This window comes from Oncorhynchus gorbuscha, unplaced genomic scaffold (assembly GCF_021184085.1).
Source record: "Oncorhynchus gorbuscha isolate QuinsamMale2020 ecotype Even-year unplaced genomic scaffold, OgorEven_v1.0 Un_scaffold_1162, whole genome shotgun sequence".
Classification (NCBI taxonomy): domain Eukaryota; kingdom Metazoa; phylum Chordata; class Actinopteri; order Salmoniformes; family Salmonidae; genus Oncorhynchus; species Oncorhynchus gorbuscha.
In genome coordinates this window covers 5,001-31,338 of record NW_025746027.1, presented here as the reverse complement: position 1 = coordinate 31,338, position 26,338 = coordinate 5,001, and the positions used below count along the sequence as shown (strand labels likewise).

General features: G+C 37.4%; 1 protein-coding gene across 6 annotated transcripts in view; it reads right to left on the bottom strand.

Moving 5' to 3' along the window:
- The window catches only part of LOC124021689 (syntaxin-binding protein 4-like), a 131,437-nt gene extending 105,575 nt beyond the window's left edge, over window positions 1-25,862 (bottom strand). For 3 of the 6 annotated variants that reach the window (XM_046336802.1, XM_046336800.1, XM_046336801.1), the window contains exons 1-2: window positions 25,656-25,860; window positions 406-479 (exon numbers count right to left, since the gene is read on the bottom strand). In XM_046336802.1, the coding sequence (XP_046192758.1) occupies window positions 406-479; window positions 25,656-25,702 (121 nt within the window). In that variant the 5' untranslated portion in view covers window positions 25,703-25,860. Of the gene's footprint in view, window positions 1-405; window positions 480-25,655 lie in introns of all 6 variants that reach the window. The other 3 variants (XM_046336803.1, XM_046336805.1, XM_046336806.1) reach the window with 3 other exon arrangements.
- Between the last annotated feature and the right edge of the window lie 476 nt (window positions 25,863-26,338).

The window sequence follows — 26,338 nt, the reverse complement described above, 5'->3', positions numbered from 1 at the left end:
CCTACAGTATAGATCCAGTACTCATAGATCTGTGACAGGTTAACCTACAGTATAGATCCAGTACTCACAGAACATGGAAGGAACATGTGTTCACTCTGCATGTATATGCTACACTAATATAATTAGAATGATTAGAACACACCTGTCCTGTTAAAGCAACATGGTTCATTCTAATTATGTGGTTCTACTGTTCCATGATGATGTCAGCTCTAGACTGTAGTTAACTAGTGTGTTGTAGAACAGAATGGGGAAGGCACTTAGCCAGACCATTCTCACAATCAGTAAATATAATGAGTGTGTTGTGGGATAGAATGTGTTAGGTTGTGAGTGTGTTGTGGGATAGAATGTGTTAGGTTGTGAGTGTGTTGTGAGTGTGTTCTATTATAGAATGTATTACAGACTTACCCAGTCCATTCTCACAGTCGGTAAATTCTATTTCATGAACGGCACGATCTACCCCATACGGACCCATTAGTGTCCTAGAGGAGAGGAGAGGAGAGGAGAGGAGAGGAGAGGAGAGGAGAGGAGAGGAGAGGAGAGGAGAGGAAAAAGAGAACGGAGAAGGGGAAGAGAAAATGAAACAAAGTGAATCACCAACATCAGCTTTACATTGATTATCCAAGGTTTGACAACAAAGAAACAAACTAATTGACAATACCCCAGAGCAGTAACCAATATACATCTCCATTATACAGTACACACATTTCCTGGTTTCACAGATTCCAGAACACCACCAGGCCACTAGAGCATCATTACGCTGGTACAGGTTTCACCATAGGGCTCTATTTGAAAAAATTGTAAATATCAGCATTGGCTGTAGCGCTGTAGGTCGGGCGGGGTGTCAGAGATATTTTTTGCTATTTACATAGCGGGAATTATGAGTGCAAGACCGGGACGTGGCGCGAAAAGGCTGAGCCTTGATGAGTAAATAAGTTGTAGGTGTGTCGATGCTTGGTCCCTCACTGGCCAATCAGAACATGGATTAAATTGAGATTTTGTGTCACTGATCTACACACAAAACCCCATAGTGTCAAAGTGGAATTATGTTTTTAGAAATGTTTATAAATTCATTCAAAATGAAAAGATTAAATCTCTTGAGTCAATAACCCAATAAACACTTTGTTATATCGAAGCCTAAATAACCTCAGGAGTAAACATTTGCTTAACAAGTCACATAATCATTTGTATGGACTCAGTCAGTGTACAATAATTACATTTGAATGACTAACTCATCTCTGTACCCCACACATCCAATTATCTATAATGTCCCTCAGTTGAGCAGTGAATTTCAAGCACAGATTCAACCACAAAGATCAGGGAGGTTTTCCAAAGCCTCTCAAAGGGCACCTACATTATTAGTAGATGGGTAAAAAAAACAATTAAAAAGCATTGAATATCCCTTTGAACATGGTGAAGTTATTAATTACACTACGGATGGTGTATCAATACACCCAGTCACTACAAAGATACAGGAGTCCTTCCGAACTCAGTTGCCGGAGAGGAAGGAAACCACTCAGGGATTTCACCATGAGGTCAATATTGACTTTAAAACAGTTACAGAGTTGAATGGCTGTGACAGGAGAAAAGTGAGGCTCGATCAACAACAGTATAGTTACTCCACAATACTAATACAAATATTACAAACATGCATCATGTCTGCAATAAGGCACAAAACAAGTACTGCAAAACAATATGGCAAATAAAGTGAACTTTTTTTCCTGAATAAAAAGCCTTATTTTTGGGGCCAAACCAACACAACACATCAATGCATTCTTCATAGTGGTGGTAGCTGTATCAGAGTCTTTACTCTCGTTTCTTTACTAAATATTGTCTTACCTCTACTTCTTCAACTGCATTGTTGGTTAAGTAAGCATTTCACAGTACACCTGTTGTATGTGACAAATATCATTTGATTTTGATTCAAGGGTATACTTATCTTCCGTAAGGTTGTTTTTTTTAGGTTTAAAAATAAACGGAATAGAGATAAGCACCGGCAAAATCCTAAAGGAAAACCAGGTCCTGTCTGTCAGCTTTCCAACAGACACAAATTCACCTGTGTTCCTCTATTGGCCTTTTGTTCTCTGTGTGAACCATGGCGGTACTGGTAAAATCCTAAAGGAAAACCAGGTCCTGTCTGTCAGCTTTCCAACAGACACAAATTCACCTGTGTTCCTCTATTGGCCTTTTGTTCTCTGTGTGAACCATGGCGGTACTGGTAAAATCCTAAAGGAAAACCAGGTACTGTCTGTCAGCTTTCCAACAGACACAAATTCACCTGTGTTCCTCTATTGGCCTTTTGTTCTCTGTGTGAACCATGGCGGTACTGGTAAAATCCTAAAGGAAAACCAGGTACTGTCTGTCAGCTTTCCAACAGACACAAATTCACCTGTGTTTCTCTATTGGCCTTTTGTTCTCTGTGTGAACCATGGCGGTACTGGTAAGCAACGACAATCTGCACTGTCTGCACAATCTCTCGGGGTATGGGATCTAGCCTTCTGATTCAGCCCCGCGGGGCAGTGGGGAATATCAATATTTCAGTGTGAGAGGCTCCATGGACACGTCACAGAGGACAAAAGACCCCAGTAACTAAGACAATGAGAGGTTGAAGTACGTACAAATGAACCAAGCAAGTCGCTGTTATTAGAGGGCTGAGTATTGGAGTCGTTGGTGAAAGTGGGTAGACCAAACGTTGGCTTTAGGGATAGAAAGTGAATGTTTGGAAAGAAGGGAGTCATAAGGAGGAATGTGTTCTTTAGGAGAGCATTGAGAAGAAGAAGAAGAAACAGTAGTCTTGTGTTGATGAATGGTAGAGTACTTCTGGTAGTATGCAAGTCTAATAGAGGACCTTTACCTGATGAAGATAAACCTCATCACAATGACCTACTATTGGTCTACTGCAGATTGTATGATCTATTCAGGTCTAATAGAGGACCTTTATGAAGATAAAGAGCACCACTTCAGCACTTGGAGGCTGGAACCTTCAGTCTGCTCTGCTCTTCTAGAACCAAAGCATTGATTCTTAGTCTTAGAGCTGTGGGATTACAAGTTTAACAGAACATCAACCCACCACCACCTCCACCAAATGACAATAGAGAAACAAAGCAGCCATCTTTGTCCACTGACTAGACATTTCTGATTAACATATTTGAGTGGAGAGGAGTGACACAAACACTGAACCATGTGGCAGAAAGCATACAGCATAGATACAAAGATACTAGACACTGAACCATGTGGCACTAAGAATACAGCATAGATACAAAGATACTAGACACTGAACCATGTGGCAGAAAGCATACAGCATAGATACAAAGATACTAGACACTGAACCGTGTGGCAGAAAGCATACAGCATAGATACAAAGATACTAGACACTGAACCATGTGGCACTAAGAATACAGCATAGATACAATGATACTAGACACTGAACCTTGTGGCACTAAGAATAAAGCATAGATACAATGATACTAGACACTGAACCATGTGGCAGAAAGCATACAGCATAGATAGAATGATACTAGACACTGAACCATGTGGCACTAAGAATACAGCATAGATACAAAGATACTAGACATTGATCCATGTGGCAGAAAGCATACAGCATAGATACAATGATACTAGACACTGAACCATGTGGCACTAAGAATACAGCATAGATACAATGATACTAGACACTGATCCATGTGGCAGAAAGCATACAGCATAGATACAAAGATACTAGACACTGAACCATGTGGCACTAAGAATACATCATAGATACAATGATACTAGACACTGAACCATGTGGCACTAAGAATACAGCATAGATACAAAGATGCTAGACACTGAACCATGTGGCACTAAGAATACAGCATAGATACAATGATACTAGACACTGAACCATGTGGCACTAAGAATACAGCATAGATACAAAGATACTAGACACTGAACCATGTGGCAGTAAGCATACAGCATAGATACAAAGATACTAGACACTGAACCACGAGGCACTAAGAATAAAATATACAGTTAAAGTTGGAAGTTTACATACACTTAGGTTGGAGTCATTAAAACTAATTTTTCAACCACTCCACAAATGTCTTGTTAACAAACTATAGTTTTGGCAAGTTGGTTAGGACATCTACTTTGTGCATGACACAAGTCATTTTTCCAATAATTGTTTACAGACAGATTATTTCACTGTATCACAATTCCAGTGGGTCAGACGTTTACATACACTAAGTTGACTGTGCCTTTAAACAGCTTGGAAAATTCCAGAAAATGATGTCAGGGCTTTAGAAGCTTCTGATAGGCTAATTGACATCCTTTGAGTCAATTGGAGATGTACCTGTGGATGTATTTCAAGGCCTACCTTCAAACTCAGTGCCTCTTTGCTTGACATCATGGGAAAGTCCAAAGAAATCAGCCAAGAACTCTGAAAATAATTGTAGACCTCCACAAGTCTGGTTCATCCTTGGGAGCAATTTCCAAACACCTGAAGGTACCACGTTCATCTGTACAAACAATAGTACGCAAGTATAAACACCATGGGACCACGCAGCCTTCATACCGCTCAGGAAGGGGATGCGTTCTGTCTCCTAGAGATGAACGTACTTTGGTGCGAAAAGTGCAAATCGATCCCAGAACAACAGCAAAGGACTTTGTGAAGATGCTGGAAGAAACAGGTACAAAAGTATCTATATCCAAAGTAAAACGAGTCCAATAACGACATAACCTGGAAAGGCCGCTCAGCAAGGAAGAAGCCACTGCTCCAAAACCACCATTAAAAAGCAAGACTATGGTTTGCAACTGCACATGGGGACAAAGATCGTACTTTTTGGAGAAACGTCCTCTGGTCTGATGAAACAAAAATAGAACTGTTTGGTCATAATGACCATCGTTATGTTTGGAGGAAAATGGGGGGGCTTTGCAAGCCGAAGAACACCATCCCAACCGTGAAGCATGGAGGTGGCAGCATCATGTTGTGGGGGTACTTTGCTTCAGGAGGGACTGATGCACTTCACAAAATAGATGGCACCATGAGGAAGGGAAATTATGTGGATATATTGAAGCAACATCTCAAGACATCAGTCAGGAAGTTAAAGCTTGGTCGCAAAAGGGGTCTTCCAAATGGACAATGACCCCAAGCATACTTCCAAAGTTGTGGCAAAATGGCTTAAGGACAACAAAGTCAAGGTATTGGAGTGGCCATCACAAAGCCGTGACCTCAATCCCATAGAAAATGTGTCAGCAGAACTGAAAAAGTGTGTGCAAGCAAGGAGGCCTACAAACCTGACTCGGTTACACCAGTTCTGTCAGGAGGAATGGGCCAGAATCCACCCAATTTATTGTGGGAAGCTTGTGGAAGGCTACCCGAAACGTTTGATCCAAGTTAAACAATTTAAAGGCACAGCTACCAAATACTAATTGAGTGTATATAAACTTCTGACCCCCTGGGAATGTGATGAAAGAAATAAAAGCTGAAATAAATCACTCTCTCTAATTCTAATTCTGACATTTCACATTCTTAAAATAAAGTGGTAATCCTAACTGACCTAAAACAGGGAATTTGTACTAGGATTAAATGTCAGTAATTGTGAAAAACAGAGTTTAAATGTATTTGGCTAATGTGTATGTAAACTTCCGACTTCAACTGTAGATCCAAAGATACGAGACACTGAACCATCTGGTAATAAGCATACAGCATAGATACAAATATACTAGACACTGATCCATCATTCTACTTCTATGGTATTCAGTGAAGGAGGGGAATCCCTGTGGTTCCCAAACATTGTTGGTCTACTACAGGTTCTCTTCAACCTGTTCCTGGAGAGCTACCCTCCTGTATGTTTACACTCCAACCCTGTTCCTGGAGAGAGCTACCCTCCTGTAGGTTTTAACTCCAACCCTGTTCCTGGAGAGCTACGGTCCTGTAGGTTTACACTCCAACCCTGTTCCTGGAGAGCTACGGTCCTGTAGGTTTACACTCCAACCCTGTTCCTGGAGAGCTACAGTCCTGTAGGTTTACACTCCAACCCTGTTCCTGGAGAGCTACCTTCCTGTAGGTTTTAACTCCAACCCTGTTCCTCGGGAGCTACCCGTCTGTTAGTTTCAACTCCAACCCTGTTCCTCGGGAGCTACCCGTCTGTTGGTTTTAACTCCAACCCTGTTCCTGGAGAACTACCGTCCTGTAGGTTTTAACTCCAACCCTGTTCCTGGAGAGATACCCTCTTGTAGGTGTTCACTCCAACCCTGTTCCTGGAGAGCTACCCTCCTATAGATTTTAACTCCAACCCTGTTCCTAGAGAGCTACCCTCCTATAGATTTGAACTCCAAACCTGTTCCTGGAAAGCCAGCTACCCTCCTGTAGGTTTCAGGACCGTAGCTCTCCAGGAACAGGGTTGGAGAGCCCTGATCTACTATGAACCAAATTGTTAACCCTTGTTACACCGTTGTGACCCAACTGATAAACCAAACACAATCTGTAGCAACCAAATGACAACCCAAATCAACACAGAAACAAAGCAGATTTGTCTTTGTCCATTGACGGAGGGGAACACAACCAGGAAGCAATATGTCTGATAATCATCTTAGAGGAGGGGAACACAACCAGGAAGTACTATGTCTGATAATCATCTGAGAGAGGAGGGGAACACAGCCAGGAAGCAATATGACTGTAAATCATCTTAGAGAGGAGGGGGACACAGCCAGGAAGCAATATGACTGTAAATCATCTTAGAGAGGAGGGGAACACAGACAGGAAGTACTATGTCTGATAATCATCAGAGAGGAGGGGAACACAACCAGGAAGCACTATGTCTGATAATCATCTTAGAGGAGGGAAACACAACCAGGAAGCACTATGTCTGATAATCATCTTAGAGGAGGGGAACACAGCCAGGAAGCAATATGACTGTAAATCATCTGAGAGAGGAGGGGAACACAGCCAGGAAGCAATATGACTGTAAATCATCTGAGAGAGGAGGGGAACACAGCCAGGAAGCAATATGACTGTAAATCATCTTAGAGAGAAGGGGAACACAGACAGGAAGTACTATGTCTGATAATCATCTGAGAGAGGAGGGGAACACAGCCAGGAAGTACTATGTCTGATAATCATCAGAGAGGAGGGGAACACAGCCAGGAAGTACTATGTCTGATAATCATCTGAGAGAGGAGGGGAACACAACCAGGAAGTACTATGTCTGATAATCATCTGAGAGAGGAGGGGAACACAACCAGGAAGTACTATGTCTGATAATCATCTGAGAGAGGAGGGGAACACAACCAGGAAGTACTATGTCTGATAATCATCTGAGAGAGGAGGGGAACACAACCAGGAAGTACTATGTCTGATAATCATCTGAGAGAGGAGGGGAACACAGCCATGAAGTACTATGTCTGAAAATCATCTGAGAGGAGGGGAACACAGCCAGGAAGTACTATGTCTGAAAATCATCTGAGAGGAGGGGAACACAGCCAGGAAGTACTATGTCTGAAAATCATCTGAGAGGAGGGGAACACAGCCAGGAAGTACTATGTCTGAAAATCATCTGAGAGGAGGGGAACACAGCCAGGAAGTACTATGTCTGATAATCATCTGAGAGAGGAGGGGAACACAGCCAGGAAGTACTATGTCTGATAATCATCTGAGAGAGGAGGGGAACACAGCCAGGAAGTACTATGTCTGAAAATCATCTGAGAGAGGAGGGGAACACAGCCAGGAAGTACTATGTCTGATAATCATCTGAGAGGAGGGGAACACAACCAGGAAGTACTATGTCTGAAAATCATCTGAGAGGAGGGGAACACAGCCAGGAAGTACTATGTCTGATAATCATCTTAGAGAGGAGGGGAACACAGCCAGGAAGTACTATGTCTGATAATCATCTGAGAGAGGAGGGGAACACAGCCAGGAAGTACTATGTCTGATAATCATCTTAGAGGAGGGGAACACAACCAGGAAGTACTATGTCTGATAATCATCTGAGAGAGGAGGGGAACACAGCCAGGAAGTACTATGTCTGATAATCATCTGAGAGAGGAGGGGAACACAGCCAGGAAGTACTATGTCTGATAATCATCTGAGAGAGGAGGGGAACACAACCAGGAAGTGATATGAAACCTGAAACAGTCCCGTGTGGTACAAACACTGACACAGGAGACAATCACCCACAAAACCCAACACAAACCAGGCTACCTAAATATGGTTCCCAATCAGAGACAATGACGAACACCTGCCTCTGATTGAGAACCATATCAGGCCAAACATAGAAATAGACAAACTAGACATGTAACATAGAATTCCCACTCAGATCACACCCTGACCAAACAAAACATAGAAACATACAAAGCAAACTATGGTCAGGGTGTGACATTCAGACTCAACCCAGTATCAACTACTGTAGCTGTAGCCCCTGACTGGACCGAGAGTCCAAACGCACCATTTTTGGACCACCGTTTGTCCTATTATTGCCACCAATCCCAACTCTATTCTGGCTATATTTTCTATTTGGTCTATTCTCTCTGTGAAAATCAGCTCATATTGGCACCAGGACTGCAAAGTAAACACGTTGAGCAGCCTTGCCAAATTCCCCACTAATTCTCCTTTCAACGTTTTCATTTGGAGATTTGGGATAGTTAAGACTAAAATCCTGATTTCCTTTTTGGTTCTGTTTCAGGTCAGATTGGACTAACAGTTGTTACATAGCAAATATCTAACAGAGGGTCACAAAATAATACAATAATACTGGGTTTTGGCATTAACTTCCCAAATGCATCCATAATAGGCTACAATGTAGTGTAATAACAGCTCAATACAGGCTGTGGCGTTATAACAAGCTGGCAGGGAGAGATTAGTGCTGTGTATGTATGTGGTCTTCACAACTAACCAACCCTATTCCATCTCCCTGCATCATTGCCCACATGGAGAGATGGAGAGGGGTGCGTGACTGACCGGATGAGCTGTGTAGGCCACACTCAAATTACAGTGTAGTTTATTGTATCCTCGTTATGAAAATACACTAAAGATAGACTACACACTGGGTAAAATACACTAAAGATAGACTACACACTGGGTAAAATACACTAAAGATAGAATAAACACTGGGCAAAATACACTAAAGATAGACTACACACTGGGTAAAATACACTAAATATAGACTACACACTGGGTAAAATACACTAAAGATAGACTACACACTGGGTAAAATACACTAAAGATAGACTACACACTGGGTAAAATAGACTACACACTGGGTAAAATAGACTACAGATACACTACACACTGGGTAAAATACACTAAAGATTGACTATACACTGGGTAAAATACACTAAAGATAGACTACACACTGGGTAAAATACACTAAAGATAGACTACACACTGGGCAAAATACACTGAATATAGACTACACACTGGGCAAAATACACTGAATATAGACTACACACTGGGTAAAATACACTAAAGATAGACTACACACTGGGTAAAATACACTACAGATAGAATACACTCTTGATAAAATACACTGGGTAAAATACACTAAAGATAGACTACACACGGAGTAAAATACACTACAGATAGACTACACACTGGGCAAAATACACTAAAGATAGAATACACTCTTGATAAAATACACTGGGTAAAATACACGAAATATAGACTACACACTGGGCAAAATACACTGAATATAGACTACACACTGGGCAAAATACACTGAATATAGACTACACACTGGGCAAAATACACTAAATATAGACTACACACTGGGTAAAATGCACTAAAGATAGACTACACACTGGGTAAAATACACTACACACTGGGTAAAATGCACTAAAGATAGAATACACACTGGGTAAAATGCACTAAAGATAGAATACACACTGGGTAAAATACACTAAATATAGGCTACACACTGGGTAAAATACACTAAAGATAGACTACACACTGGGTAAAATACACTAAATATAGACTACACACTGGGTAAAATACACTGGGTAAAATACACTACACACTGGGTAAAATGCACTAAAGATAGAATACACACTGGATAAAATACACTAAAGATAGACTACACACTGGGTAAAATACACTAAAGATAGACTACACACTGGGCAAAATACACTGAATATAGACTACACACTGGGCAAAATACACTGAATATAGACTACACACTGGGTAAAATACACTAAAGATAGACTACACACTGGGTAAAATACACTACAGATAGAATACACTCTTGATAAAATACACTGGGTAAAATACACTAAAGATAGACTACACACTGGGTAAAATACACTACAGATAGACTACACACTGGGCAAAATACACTAAAGATAGAATACACTCTTGATAAAATACACTGGGTAAAATACACGAAATATAGACTACACACTGGGCAAAATACACTGAATATAGACTACACACTGGGTAAAATACACTAAAGATAGACTACACACTGGGTAAAATACACTAAAGATAGACTACACACTGGGTAAAGTACACTAAAGATAGACTACACACTGGGCAAAATACACTGATTATAGACTACACACTGGGCAAAATACACTGAATATAGACTACACACTGGGCAAAATACACTGAATATAGACTACACACTGGGTAAAATACACTAAAGATAGACTACACACTGGGTAAAATACACTACAGATAGAATACACTCTTGATAAAATACACTGGGTAAAATACACTAAATATAGACTACACACTGGGTAAAATGCACTAAAGATAGACTACACACTGGGTAAAATACACTACACACTGGGTAAAATGCACTAAAGATAGAATACACACTGGGTAAAATGCACTAAAGATAGAATACACACTGGGTAAAATACACTAAAGATAGACTACACACTGGGTAAAATACACTACAGATAGAATACACTCTTGATAAAATACACTGGGCAAAATACACTGAATATAGACTACACACTGGGCAAAATACACTGAATATAGACTACACACTGGGTAAAATACACTAAAGATAGACTACACACTGGGTAAAATACACTAAATATAGACTACACACTGGGTAAAATACACTGGGTAAAATACACTACACACTGGGTAAAATGCACTAAAGATAGAATACACACTGGGTAAAATACACTAAAGATAGACTACACACTGGGTAAAATACACTACACACTGGGTAAAATGCACTAAAGATAAACTACACACTGGGTAAAAATACACTACACACTGGGTAAAATACACTAAAGATAAACTACACACTGGGTAAAATACACTACACACTGGGTAAAATACACTAAATATAGACTACACACTGGGTAAAATACACTAAATATAGACTACACACTGGGTAAAATACACTGGGTAAAATACACTACACACTGGGTAAAATGCACTAAAGATAGAATACACACTGGGTAAAATACACTAAAGATAGACTACACACTGGGTAAAATACACTACACACTGGGTAAAATACACTAAATATAGACTACACACTGGGTAAAATGCACTAAAGATAAACTACACACTGGGTAAAATACACTACACACTGGGTAAAATACACTAAAGATAAACTACACACTGGGTAAAATACACTACACACTGGGTAAAATACACTAAATATAGACTACACACTGGGTAAAATACACTAAATATAGACTACACACTGGGTAAAATACACTAAATATAGACTACACACTGGGCAAAATACACTGAATATAGACTACACACTGGGTAAAATACACTGGGTAAAATACACTAAATATAGACTACACACTGGGTAAAATACACTAAATATAGACTACACACTGGGTAAAATACACTAAATATAGACTACACACTGGGTAAAATACACTAAATATAGACTACACACTGGGCAAAATACACTGAATATAGACTACACACTGGGTAAAAATACACTAAATATAGACTACACACTGGGTAAAATACACTAAAGATAGACTACACACTGGGTAAAATACACTAAAGATAGACTACACACTGGGTAAAATACACTAAAGATAGACTACACACTGGGTAAAATACACTACACACTGGGTAAAATACACTAAATATAGACTACACACTGGGTAAAATACACTAAATATAGACTACACACTGGGTAAAATACACTAAATATAGACTACACACTGGGCAAAATACACTGAATATAGACTACACACTGGGTAAAATACACTGGGTAAAATACACTAAATATAGACTACACACTGGGCAAAATACACTGAATATAGACTACACACTGGGTAAAATACACTGGGTAAAATACACTAAATATAGACTACACACTGGGTAAAAGACACTAAATATAGACTACACACTGGGTAAAATACACTAAATATAGACTACACACTGGGTAAAATACACTAAAGATAGACTACACACTGGGTAAAATACACTAAATATAGACTACACACTGGGTAAAATACACTAAAGATAGACTACACACTGGGTAAAATACACTAAAGATAGACTACACACTGGGTAAAATACACTAAAGATAGACTACACACTGGGTAAAATACACTAAAGATAGACTACACACTGGGTAAAATACACTAAAGATAGAATACACACTGGGTAAAATACACTAAAGATAGACTACACACTGGGTAAAATAGACTACACACTGGGTAAAATACACTAAAGATAGACTACACACTGGGTAAAATACACTACAGATAGAATACACTCTTGATAAAATACACTGGGTAAAATACACTAAATATAGACTACACACTGGGTAAAATGCACTAAAGATAGACTACACACTGGGTAAAATACACTACACACTGGGTAAAATGCACTAAAGATAGAATACACACTGGGTAAAATGCACTAAAGATAGAATACACACGGGGTAAAATACACTAAAGATAGACTACACACTGGGTAAAATACACTACAGATAGAATACACTCTTGATAAAATACACTGGGCAAAATACACTGAATATAGACTACACACTGGGCAAAATACACTGAATATAGACTACACACTGGGTAAAATACACTAAAGAATGACTACACACTGGGTAAAATACACTAAATATAGACTACACACTGGGTAAAATACACTGGGTAAAATACACTACACACTGGGTAAAATGCACTAAAGATAGACTACACACTGGGTAAAATACACTACACACTGGGTAAAATGCACTAAAGATAGAATACACACTGGGTAAAATGCACTAAAGATAGAATACACACGGGGTAAAATACACTAAAGATAGACTACACACTGGGTAAAATACACTACAGATAGAATACACTCTTGATAAAATACACTGGGCAAAATACACTGAATATAGACTACACACTGGGCAAAATACACTGAATATAGACTACACACTGGGCAAAATACACTGAATATAGACTACACACTGGGCAAAATACACTGAATATAGACTACACACTGGGCAAAATACACTGAATATAGACTACACACTGGGCAAAATACACTAAATATAGACTACACACTGGGTAAAATGCACTAAAGATAGACTACACACTGGGTAAAATACACTACACACTGGGTAAAATGCACTAAAGATAGAATACACACTGGGTAAAATGCACTAAAGATAGAATACACACTGGGTAAAATACACTAAATATAGGCTACACACTGGGTAAAATACACTAAAGATAGACTACACACTGGGTAAAATACACTAAATATAGACTACACACTGGGTAAAATACACTGGGTAAAATACACTACACACTGGGTAAAATGCACTAAAGATAGAATACACACTGGATAAAATACACTAAAGATAGACTACACACTGGGTAAAATACACTAAAGATAGACTACACACTGGGCAAAATACACTGAATATAGACTACACACTGGGCAAAATACACTGAATATAGACTACACACTGGGTAAAATACACTAAAGATAGACTACACACTGGGTAAAATACACTACAGATAGAATACACTCTTGATAAAATACACTGGGTAAAATACACTAAAGATAGACTACACACTGGGTAAAATACACTACAGATAGACTACACACTGGGCAAAATACACTAAAGATAGAATACACTCTTGATAAAATACACTGGGTAAAATACACGAAATATAGACTACACACTGGGCAAAATACACTGAATATAGACTACACACTGGGTAAAATACACTAAAGATAGACTACACACTGGGTAAAATACACTAAAGATAGACTACACACTGGGTAAAGTACACTAAAGATAGACTACACACTGGGCAAAATACACTGATTATAGACTACACACTGGGCAAAATACACTGAATATAGACTACACACTGGGCAAAATACACTGAATATAGACTACACACTGGGTAAAATACACTAAAGAATGACTACACACTGGGTAAAATACACTAAATATAGACTACACACTGGGTAAAATACACTGGGTAAAATACACTACACACTGGGTAAAATGCACTAAAGATAGACTACACACTGGGTAAAATACACTACACACTGGGTAAAATGCACTAAAGATAGAATACACACTGGGTAAAATGCACTAAAGATAGAATACACACGGGGTAAAATACACTAAAGATAGACTACACACTGGGTAAAATACACTACAGATAGAATACACTCTTGATAAAATACACTGGGCAAAATACACTGAATATAGACTACACACTGGGCAAAATACACTGAATATAGACTACACACTGGGTAAAATACACTAAAGAATGACTACACACTGGGTAAAATACACTAAATATAGACTACACACTGGGTAAAATACACTGGGTAAAATACACTACACACTGGGTAAAATGCACTAAAGATAGACTACACACTGGGTAAAATACACTACACACTGGGTAAAATGCACTAAAGATAGAATACACACTGGGTAAAATGCACTAAAGATAGAATACACACGGGGTAAAATACACTAAAGATAGACTACACACTGGGTAAAATACACTACAGATAGAATACACTCTTGATAAAATACACTGGGCAAAATACACTGAATATAGACTACACACTGGGCAAAATACACTGAATATAGACTACACACTGGGCAAAATACACTGAATATAGACTACACACTGGGCAAAATACACTGAATATAGACTACACACTGGGCAAAATACACTGAATATAGACTACACACTGGGCAAAATACACTAAATATAGACTACACACTGGGTAAAATGCACTAAAGATAGACTACACACTGGGTAAAATACACTACACACTGGGTAAAATGCACTAAAGATAGAATACACACTGGGTAAAATGCACTAAAGATAGAATACACACTGGGTAAAATACACTAAATATAGGCTACACACTGGGTAAAATACACTAAAGATAGACTACACACTGGGTAAAATACACTAAATATAGACTACACACTGGGTAAAATACACTGGGTAAAATACACTACACACTGGGTAAAATGCACTAAAGATAGAATACACACTGGATAAAATACACTAAAGATAGACTACACACTGGGTAAAATACACTAAAGATAGACTACACACTGGGCAAAATACACTGAATATAGACTACACACTGGGCAAAATACACTGAATATAGACTACACACTGGGTAAAATACACTAAAGATAGACTACACACTGGGTAAAATACACTACAGATAGAATACACTCTTGATAAAATACACTGGGTAAAATACACTAAAGATAGACTACACACTGGGTAAAATACACTACAGATAGACTACACACTGGGCAAAATACACTAAAGATAGAATACACTCTTGATAAAATACACTGGGTAAAATACACGAAATATAGACTACACACTGGGCAAAATACACTGAATATAGACTACACACTGGGTAAAATACACTAAAGATAGACTACACACTGGGTAAAATACACTAAAGATAGACTACACACTGGGTAAAGTACACTAAAGATAGACTACACACTGGGCAAAATACACTGATTATAGACTACACACTGGGCAAAATACACTGAATATAGACTACACACTGGGCAAAATACACTGAATATAGACTACACACTGGGTAAAATACACTAAAGATAGACTACACACTGGGTAAAATACACTACAGATAGAATACACTCTTGATAAAATACACTGGGTAAAATACACTAAATATAGACTACACACTGGGTAAAATGCACTAAAGATAGACTACACACTGGGTAAAATACACTACACACTGGGTAAAATGCACTAAAGATAGAATACACACTGGGTAAAATGCACTAAAGATAGAATACACACTGGGTAAAATACACTAAAGATAGACTACACACTGGGTAAAATACACTACAGATAGAATACACTCTTGATAAAATACACTGGGCAAAATACACTGAATATAGACTACACACTGGGCAAAATACACTGAATATAGACTACACACTGGGTAAAATACACTAAAGATAGACTACACACTGGGTAAAATACACTAAATATAGACTACACACTGGGTAAAATACACTGGGTAAAATACACTACACACTGGGTAAAATGCACTAAAGATAGAATACACACTGGGTAAAATACACTAAAGATAGACTACACACTGGGTAAAATACACTACACACTGGGTAAAATGCACTAAAGATAAACTACACACTGGGTAAAAATACACTACACACTGGGTAAAATACACTAAAGATAAACTACACACTGGGTAAAATACACTACACACTGGGTAAAATACACTAAATATAGACTACACACTGGGTAAAATACACTAAATATAGACTACACACTGGGTAAAATACACTGGGTAAAATACACTACACACTGGGTAAAATGCACTAAAGATAGAATACACACTGGGTAAAATACACTAAAGATAGACTACACACTGGGTAAAATACACTACACACTGGGTAAAATACACTAAATATAGACTACACACTGGGTAAAATGCACTAAAGATAAACTACACACTGGGTAAAATACACTACACACTGGGTAAAATACACTAAAGATAAACTACACACTGGGTAAAATACACTACACACTGGGTAAAATACACTAAATATAGACTACACACTGGGTAAAATACACTAAATATAGACTACACACTGGGTAAAATACACTAAATATAGACTACACACTGGGCAAAATACACTGAATATAGACTACACACTGGGTAAAATACACTGGGTAAAATACACTAAATATAGACTACACACTGGGTAAAATACACTAAATATAGACTACACACTGGGTAAAATACACTAAATATAGACTACACACTGGGTAAAATACACTAAATATAGACTACACACTGGGCAAAATACACTGAATATAGACTACACACTGGGTAAAATACACTAAATATAGACTACACACTGGGTAAAATACACTAAAGATAGACTACACACTGGGTAAAATACACTAAAGATAGACTACACACTGGGTAAAATACACTAAAGATAGACTACACACTGGGTAAAATACACTACACACTGGGTAAAATACACTAAATATAGACTACACACTGGGTAAAATACACTAAATATAGACTACACACTGGGTAAAATACACTAAATATAGACTACACACTGGGCAAAATACACTGAATATAGACTACACACTGGGTAAAATACACTGGGTAAAATACACTAAATATAGACTACACACTGGGCAAAATACACTGAATATAGACTACACACTGGGTAAAATACACTGGGTAAAATACACTAAATATAGACTACACACTGGGTAAAAGACACTAAATATAGACTACACACTGGGTAAAATACACTAAATATAGACTACACACTGGGTAAAATACACTAAAGATAGACTACACACTGGGTAAAATACACTAAATATAGACTACACACTGGGTAAAATACACTAAAGATAGACTACACACTGGGTAAAATACACTAAAGATAGACTACACACTGGGTAAAATACACTAAAGATAGACTACACACTGGGTAAAATACACTAAAGATAGACTACACACTGGGTAAAATACACTAAAGATAGAATACACACTGGGTAAAATACACTAAAGATAGACTACACACTGGGTAAAATAGACTACACACTGGGTAAAATACACTAAAGATAGACTACACACTGGGTAAAATACACTACAGATAGAATACACTCTTGATAAAATACACTGGGTAAAATACACTAAATATAGACTACACACTGGGTAAAATGCACTAAAGATAGACTACACACTGGGTAAAATACACTACACACTGGGTAAAATGCACTAAAGATAGAATACACACTGGGTAAAATGCACTAAAGATAGAATACACACGGGGTAAAATACACTAAAGATAGACTACACACTGGGTAAAATACACTACAGATAGAATACACTCTTGATAAAATACACTGGGCAAAATACACTGAATATAGACTACACACTGGGCAAAATACACTGAATATAGACTACACACTGGGTAAAATACACTAAAGAATGACTACACACTGGGTAAAATACACTAAATATAGACTACACACTGGGTAAAATACACTGGGTAAAATACACTACACACTGGGTAAAATGCACTAAAGATAGACTACACACTGGGTAAAATACACTACACACTGGGTAAAATGCACTAAAGATAGAATACACACTGGGTAAAATGCACTAAAGATAGAATACACACGGGGTAAAATACACTAAAGATAGACTACACACTGGGTAAAATACACTACAGATAGAATACACTCTTGATAAAATACACTGGGCAAAATACACTGAATATAGACTACACACTGGGCAAAATACACTGAATATAGACTACACACTGGGCAAAATACACTGAATATAGACTACACACTGGGCAAAATACACTGAATATAGACTACACACTGGGCAAAATACACTGAATATAGACTACACACTGGGCAAAATACACTAAATATAGACTACACACTGGGTAAAATGCACTAAAGATAGACTACACACTGGGTAAAATACACTACACACTGGGTAAAATGCACTAAAGATAGAATACACACTGGGTAAAATGCACTAAAGATAGAATACACACTGGGTAAAATACACTAAATATAGGCTACACACTGGGTAAAATACACTAAAGATAGACTACACACTGGGTAAAATACACTAAATATAGACTACACACTGGGTAAAATACACTGGGTAAAATACACTACACACTGGGTAAAATGCACTAAAGATAGAATACACACTGGATAAAATACACTAAAGATAGACTACACACTGGGTAAAATACACTAAAGATAGACTACACACTGGGCAAAATACACTGAATATAGACTACACACTGGGCAAAATACACTGAATATAGACTACACACTGGGTAAAATACACTAAAGATAGACTACACACTGGGTAAAATACACTACAGATAGAATACACTCTTGATAAAATACACTGGGTAAAATACACTAAAGATAGACTACACACTGGGTAAAATACACTACAGATAGACTACACACTGGGCAAAATACACTAAAGATAGAATACACTCTTGATAAAATACACTGGGTAAAATACACGAAATATAGACTACACACTGGGCAAAATACACTGAATATAGACTACACACTGGGTAAAATACACTAAAGATAGACTACACACTGGGTAAAATACACTAAAGATAGACTACACACTGGGTAAAGTACACTAAAGATAGACTACACACTGGGCAAAATACACTGATTATAGACTACACACTGGGCAAAATACACTGAATATAGACTACACACTGGGCAAAATACACTGAATATAGACTACACACTGGGTAAAATACACTAAAGATAGACTACACACTGGGTAAAATACACTACAGATAGAATACACTCTTGATAAAATACACTGGGTAAAATACACTAAATATAGACTACACACTGGGTAAAATGCACTAAAGATAGACTACACACTGGGTAAAATACACTACACACTGGGTAAAATGCACTAAAGATAGAATACACACTGGGTAAAATGCACTAAAGATAGAATACACACTGGGTAAAATACACTAAAGATAGACTACACACTGGGTAAAATACACTACAGATAGAATACACTCTTGATAAAATACACTGGGCAAAATACACTGAATATAGACTACACACTGGGCAAAATACACTGAATATAGACTACACACTGGGTAAAATACACTAAAGATAGACTACACACTGGGTAAAATACACTAAATATAGACTACACACTGGGTAAAATACACTGGGTAAAATACACTACACACTGGGTAAAATGCACTAAAGATAGAATACACACTGGGTAAAATACACTAAAGATAGACTACACACTGGGTAAAATACACTACACACTGGGTAAAATGCACTAAAGATAAACTACACACTGGGTAAAAATACACTACACACTGGGTAAAATACACTAAAGATAAACTACACACTGGGTAAAATACACTACACACTGGGTAAAATACACTAAATATAGACTACACACTGGGTAAAATACACTAAATATAGACTACACACTGGGTAAAATACACTGGGTAAAATACACTACACACTGGGTAAAATGCACTAAAGATAGAATACACACTGGGTAAAATACACTAAAGATAGACTACACACTGGGTAAAATACACTACACACTGGGTAAAATACACTAAATATAGACTACACACTGGGTAAAATGCACTAAAGATAAACTACACACTGGGTAAAATACACTACACACTGGGTAAAATACACTAAAGATAAACTACACACTGGGTAAAATACACTACACACTGGGTAAAATACACTAAATATAGACTACACACTGGGTAAAATACACTAAATATAGACTACACACTGGGTAAAATACACTAAATATAGACTACACACTGGGCAAAATACACTGAATATAGACTACACACTGGGTAAAATACACTGGGTAAAATACACTAAATATAGACTACACACTGGGTAAAATACACTAAATATAGACTACACACTGGGTAAAATACACTAAATATAGACTACACACTGGGTAAAATACACTAAATATAGACTACACACTGGGCAAAATACACTGAATATAGACTACACACTGGGTAAAATACACTAAATATAGACTACACACTGGGTAAAATACACTAAAGATAGACTACACACTGGGTAAAATACACTAAAGATAGACTACACACTGGGTAAAATACACTAAAGATAGACTACACACTGGGTAAAATACACTACACACTGGGTAAAATACACTAAATATAGACTACACACTGGGTAAAATACACTAAATATAGACTACACACTGGGTAAAATACACTAAATATAGACTACACACTGGGCAAAATACACTGAATATAGACTACACACTGGGTAAAATACACTGGGTAAAATACACTAAATATAGACTACACACTGGGCAAAATACACTGAATATAGACTACACACTGGGTAAAATACACTGGGTAAAATACACTAAATATAGACTACACACTGGGTAAAAGACACTAAATATAGACTACACACTGGGTAAAATACACTAAATATAGACTACACACTGGGTAAAATACACTAAAGATAGACTACACACTGGGTAAAATACACTAAATATAGACTACACACTGGGTAAAATACACTAAAGATAGACTACACACTGGGTAAAATACACTAAAGATAGACTACACACTGGGTAAAATACACTAAAGATAGACTACACACTGGGTAAAATACACTAAAGATAGACTACACACTGGGTAAAATACACTAAAGATAGAATACACACTGGGTAAAATACACTAAAGATAGACTACACACTGGGTAAAATAGACTACACACTGGGTAAAATACACTAAAGATAGACTACACACTGGGTAAAATACACTACAGATAGAATACACTCTTGATAAAATACACTGGGTAAAATACACTAAATATAGACTACACACTGGGTAAAATGCACTAAAGATAGACTACACACTGGGTAAAATACACTACACACTGGGTAAAATGCACTAAAGATAGAATACACACTGGGTAAAATGCACTAAAGATAGAATACACACGGGGTAAAATACACTAAAGATAGACTACACACTGGGTAAAATACACTACAGATAGAATACACTCTTGATAAAATACACTGGGCAAAATACACTGAATATAGACTACACACTGGGCAAAATACACTGAATATAGACTACACACTGGGTAAAATACACTAAAGAATGACTACACACTGGGTAAAATACACTAAATATAGACTACACACTGGGTAAAATACACTGGGTAAAATACACTACACACTGGGTAAAATGCACTAAAGATAGACTACACACTGGGTAAAATACACTACACACTGGGTAAAATGCACTAAAGATAGAATACACACTGGGTAAAATGCACTAAAGATAGAATACACACGGGGTAAAATACACTAAAGATAGACTACACACTGGGTAAAATACACTACAGATAGAATACACTCTTGATAAAATACACTGGGCAAAATACACTGAATATAGACTACACACTGGGCAAAATACACTGAATATAGACTACACACTGGGTAAAATACACTAAAGATAGACTACACACTGGGTAAAATACACTAAATATAGACTACACACTGGGTAAAATACACTGGGTAAAATACACTACACACTGGGTAAAATGCACTAAAGATAGAATACACACTGGGTAAAATACACTAAAGATAGACTACACACTGGGTAAAATACACTACACACTGGGTAAAATGCACTAAAGATAGAATACACACTGGGTAAAATACACTGAATATAGACTACACACTGGGCAAAATACACTGAATATAGACTACACACTGGGTAAAATACACTAAAGATAGACTACACACTGGGTAAAATACACTAAAGATAGAATACACACTGGGTAAAATACACTGAATATAGACTACACACTTGATAAAATACACTACAGATAGACTACACACTGGGTAAAATACAATAAAGATAGACTACACACTGGGTAAAATACACTAAAGATAGAATACACACTGGGTAAAATACACTAAAGATAGACTACACACTGGGTAAAATAGACTACACACTGGGTAAAATACACTAAAGATAGACTACACACTGGGTAAAATACACTAAAGATAGACTACACACTGGGTAAAATACACTAAAGATAGACTACACACTGGGTAAAATACACTAAATATAGACTACACACTGGGTAAAATACACTAAATATAGACTACACACTGGGTAAAATACACTAAAGATAGACTACACACTGGGTAAAATACACTACAGATAGACTACACACTGGGTAAAATACACTAAATATAGACTACACACTGGGTAAAATACACTAAAGATAGACTACACACTGGGTAAAATACACTAAATATAGACTACACACTGGGTAAAATACACTAAAGATAGACTACACACTGGGTAAAATACACTAAATATAGACTACACACTGGGTAAAATACACTACACACTGGGTAAAATACACTAAATATAGACTACACACTGGGTAAAATACACTAAATATAGACTACACACTGGGTAAAATACACTAAATATAGACTACACACTGGGCAAAATACACTGAATATAGACTACACACTGGGTAAAATACACTGGGTAAAATACACTAAATATAGACTACACACTGGGCAAAATACACTGAATATAGACTACACACTGGGTAAAATACACTGGGTAAAATACACTAAATATAGACTACACACTGGGTAAAAGACACTAAATATAGACTACACACTGGGTAAAATACACTAAATATAGACTACACACTGGGTAAAATACACTAAAGATAGACTACACACTGGGTAAAATACACTAAATATAGACTACACACTGGGTAAAATACACTAAAGATAGACTACACACTGGGTAAAATACACTAAAGATAGACTACACACTGGGTAAAATACACTAAAGATAGACTACACACTGGGTAAAATACACTAAAGATAGACTACACACTGGGTAAAATACACTAAAGATAGAATACACACTGGGTAAAATACACTAAAGATAGACTACACACTGGGTAAAATAGACTACACACTGGGTAAAATACACTAAAGATAGACTACACACTGGGTAAAATACACTAAAGATAGACTACACACTGGGTAAAATACACTAAAGATAGACTACACACTGGGTAAAATACACTAAAGATAGAATACACACTGGGTAAAATACACTAAAGATAGACTACACACTGGGTAAAATAGACTACACACTGGGTAAAATACACTAAAGATAGACTACACACTGGGTAAAATACACTACAGATAGAATACACTCTTGATAAAATACACTGGGTAAAATACACTAAATATAGACTACACACTGGGTAAAATGCACTAAAGATAGACTACACACTGGGTAAAATACACTACACACTGGGTAAAATGCACTAAAGATAGAATACACACTGGGTAAAATGCACTAAAGATAGAATACACACGGGGTAAAATACACTAAAGATAGACTACACACTGGGTAAAATACACTACAGATAGAATACACTCTTGATAAAATACACTGGGCAAAATACACTGAATATAGACTACACACTGGGCAAAATACACTGAATATAGACTACACACTGGGTAAAAATACACTAAAGAATGACTACACACTGGGTAAAATACACTAAATATAGACTACACACTGGGTAAAATACACTGGGTAAAATACACTACACACTGGGTAAAATGCACTAAAGATAGACTACACACTGGGTAAAATACACTACACACTGGGTAAAATGCACTAAAGATAGAATACACACTGGGTAAAATGCACTAAAGATAGAATACACACGGGGTAAAATACACTAAAGATAGACTACACACTGGGTAAAATACACTACAGATAGAATACACTCTTGATAAAATACACTGGGCAAAATACACTGAATATAGACTACACACTGGGCAAAATACACTGAATATAGACTACACACTGGGTAAAATACACTAAAGATAGACTACACACTGGGTAAAATACACTAAATATAGACTACACACTGGGTAAAATACACACTGGGTAAAATACACTAAAGATAGACTACACACTTGGTAAAATACACTGGGTAAAATACACTAAATATAGACTACACACTGGGTAAAATACACTAAAGATAGAATACACTCTTGATAAAATACACTAAAGATAATACACACTGGGTAAAATACACTACAGATAGACTACACTCTTGATAAAATACACTGGTATTACATTTGTTCTTTATCAACAACAATTTAACCGGCACAACACAACTCCAAACATTATTGTAATTGATCAAACCTGCAAAGAAATGTGTATTTTTCTAATACGTTCGTTTAAACTACATTATATATTGTGTTCACAAAAAAAAAAAGCATATATCCTACAGTGAATTGCACTATCAAAAACAGAATTGGTTGTCTATCGGGCTTCTGCGGTGGAGAAACGCGCCATTCAAAGGCGCTTTAAAATCCGTTTTTCAATCAATTGACAGCCTAAACAAATGACATTCTGGTCATCAACGGTTTTAATAATAGCCTAGTATTCCTATATATATATATATATATACAAAAACGTGTTCAAGAAGGTAAAAAGCGGATTTGTAAAAACACATCATCATTCTTTCACAAACACCTGCTCCGCTCCCCTCGTCCTCTCTTCACTGGAGTTTACCTGCTAATGATAACTGCCCCTTTGTACATGACAGAAAACGTTGGCATATTGACTCCCAATAGTTCAGTCGACCGTCGGTTTGGTCGGTCGGTCGGTGGGTCGGTCGGTCGCCAGGCAACGTCGAATTCTATTCCATCGCCCTTCTTCCGGAGTCCAAAGCCCGCGCTCTCAGCCGCTCAGCGCGCAGGGGCTCTTCCTTTCGCTCGAGCCACATGATCATCTGCCTGCAGCACTCTAATTCCGCGCGCAGTTTAACGGATCGTCGTTGCAACGTTCTAAAACGTCACCGACTTCAATAGATTATAAAACATCTCTCTTTCATGGCCCTTCTCTTCTCTTACGGAATGAAACGGGAGACAGCAAAACCAAAAAGCAATCAAGTTCATTTTCTAGTTGCCTACTCAGAAGTTATTATTCCATATTTGTATCGTCGGTTGGTCAGTCTGAAAGTTTGTTTAAAGAATGTGTTGGCATATGTATGGACAGCTGTAGCCTAGGTGTTAGGAGAAAAGCTTCTGTAGGGACCTTAGGTTGCTTTTACAGGATCCACCCGACAGAGGCCTGGACCAGAGACACTCTGAGGCCTGATAGGGTTGGATAAGGACTACGCCTGTCACGTTTAGCTTTATATGGCTCTTATTTTGCATTAACCATCTGCTGTCTGTCCAACTGGGAGCCTTTTG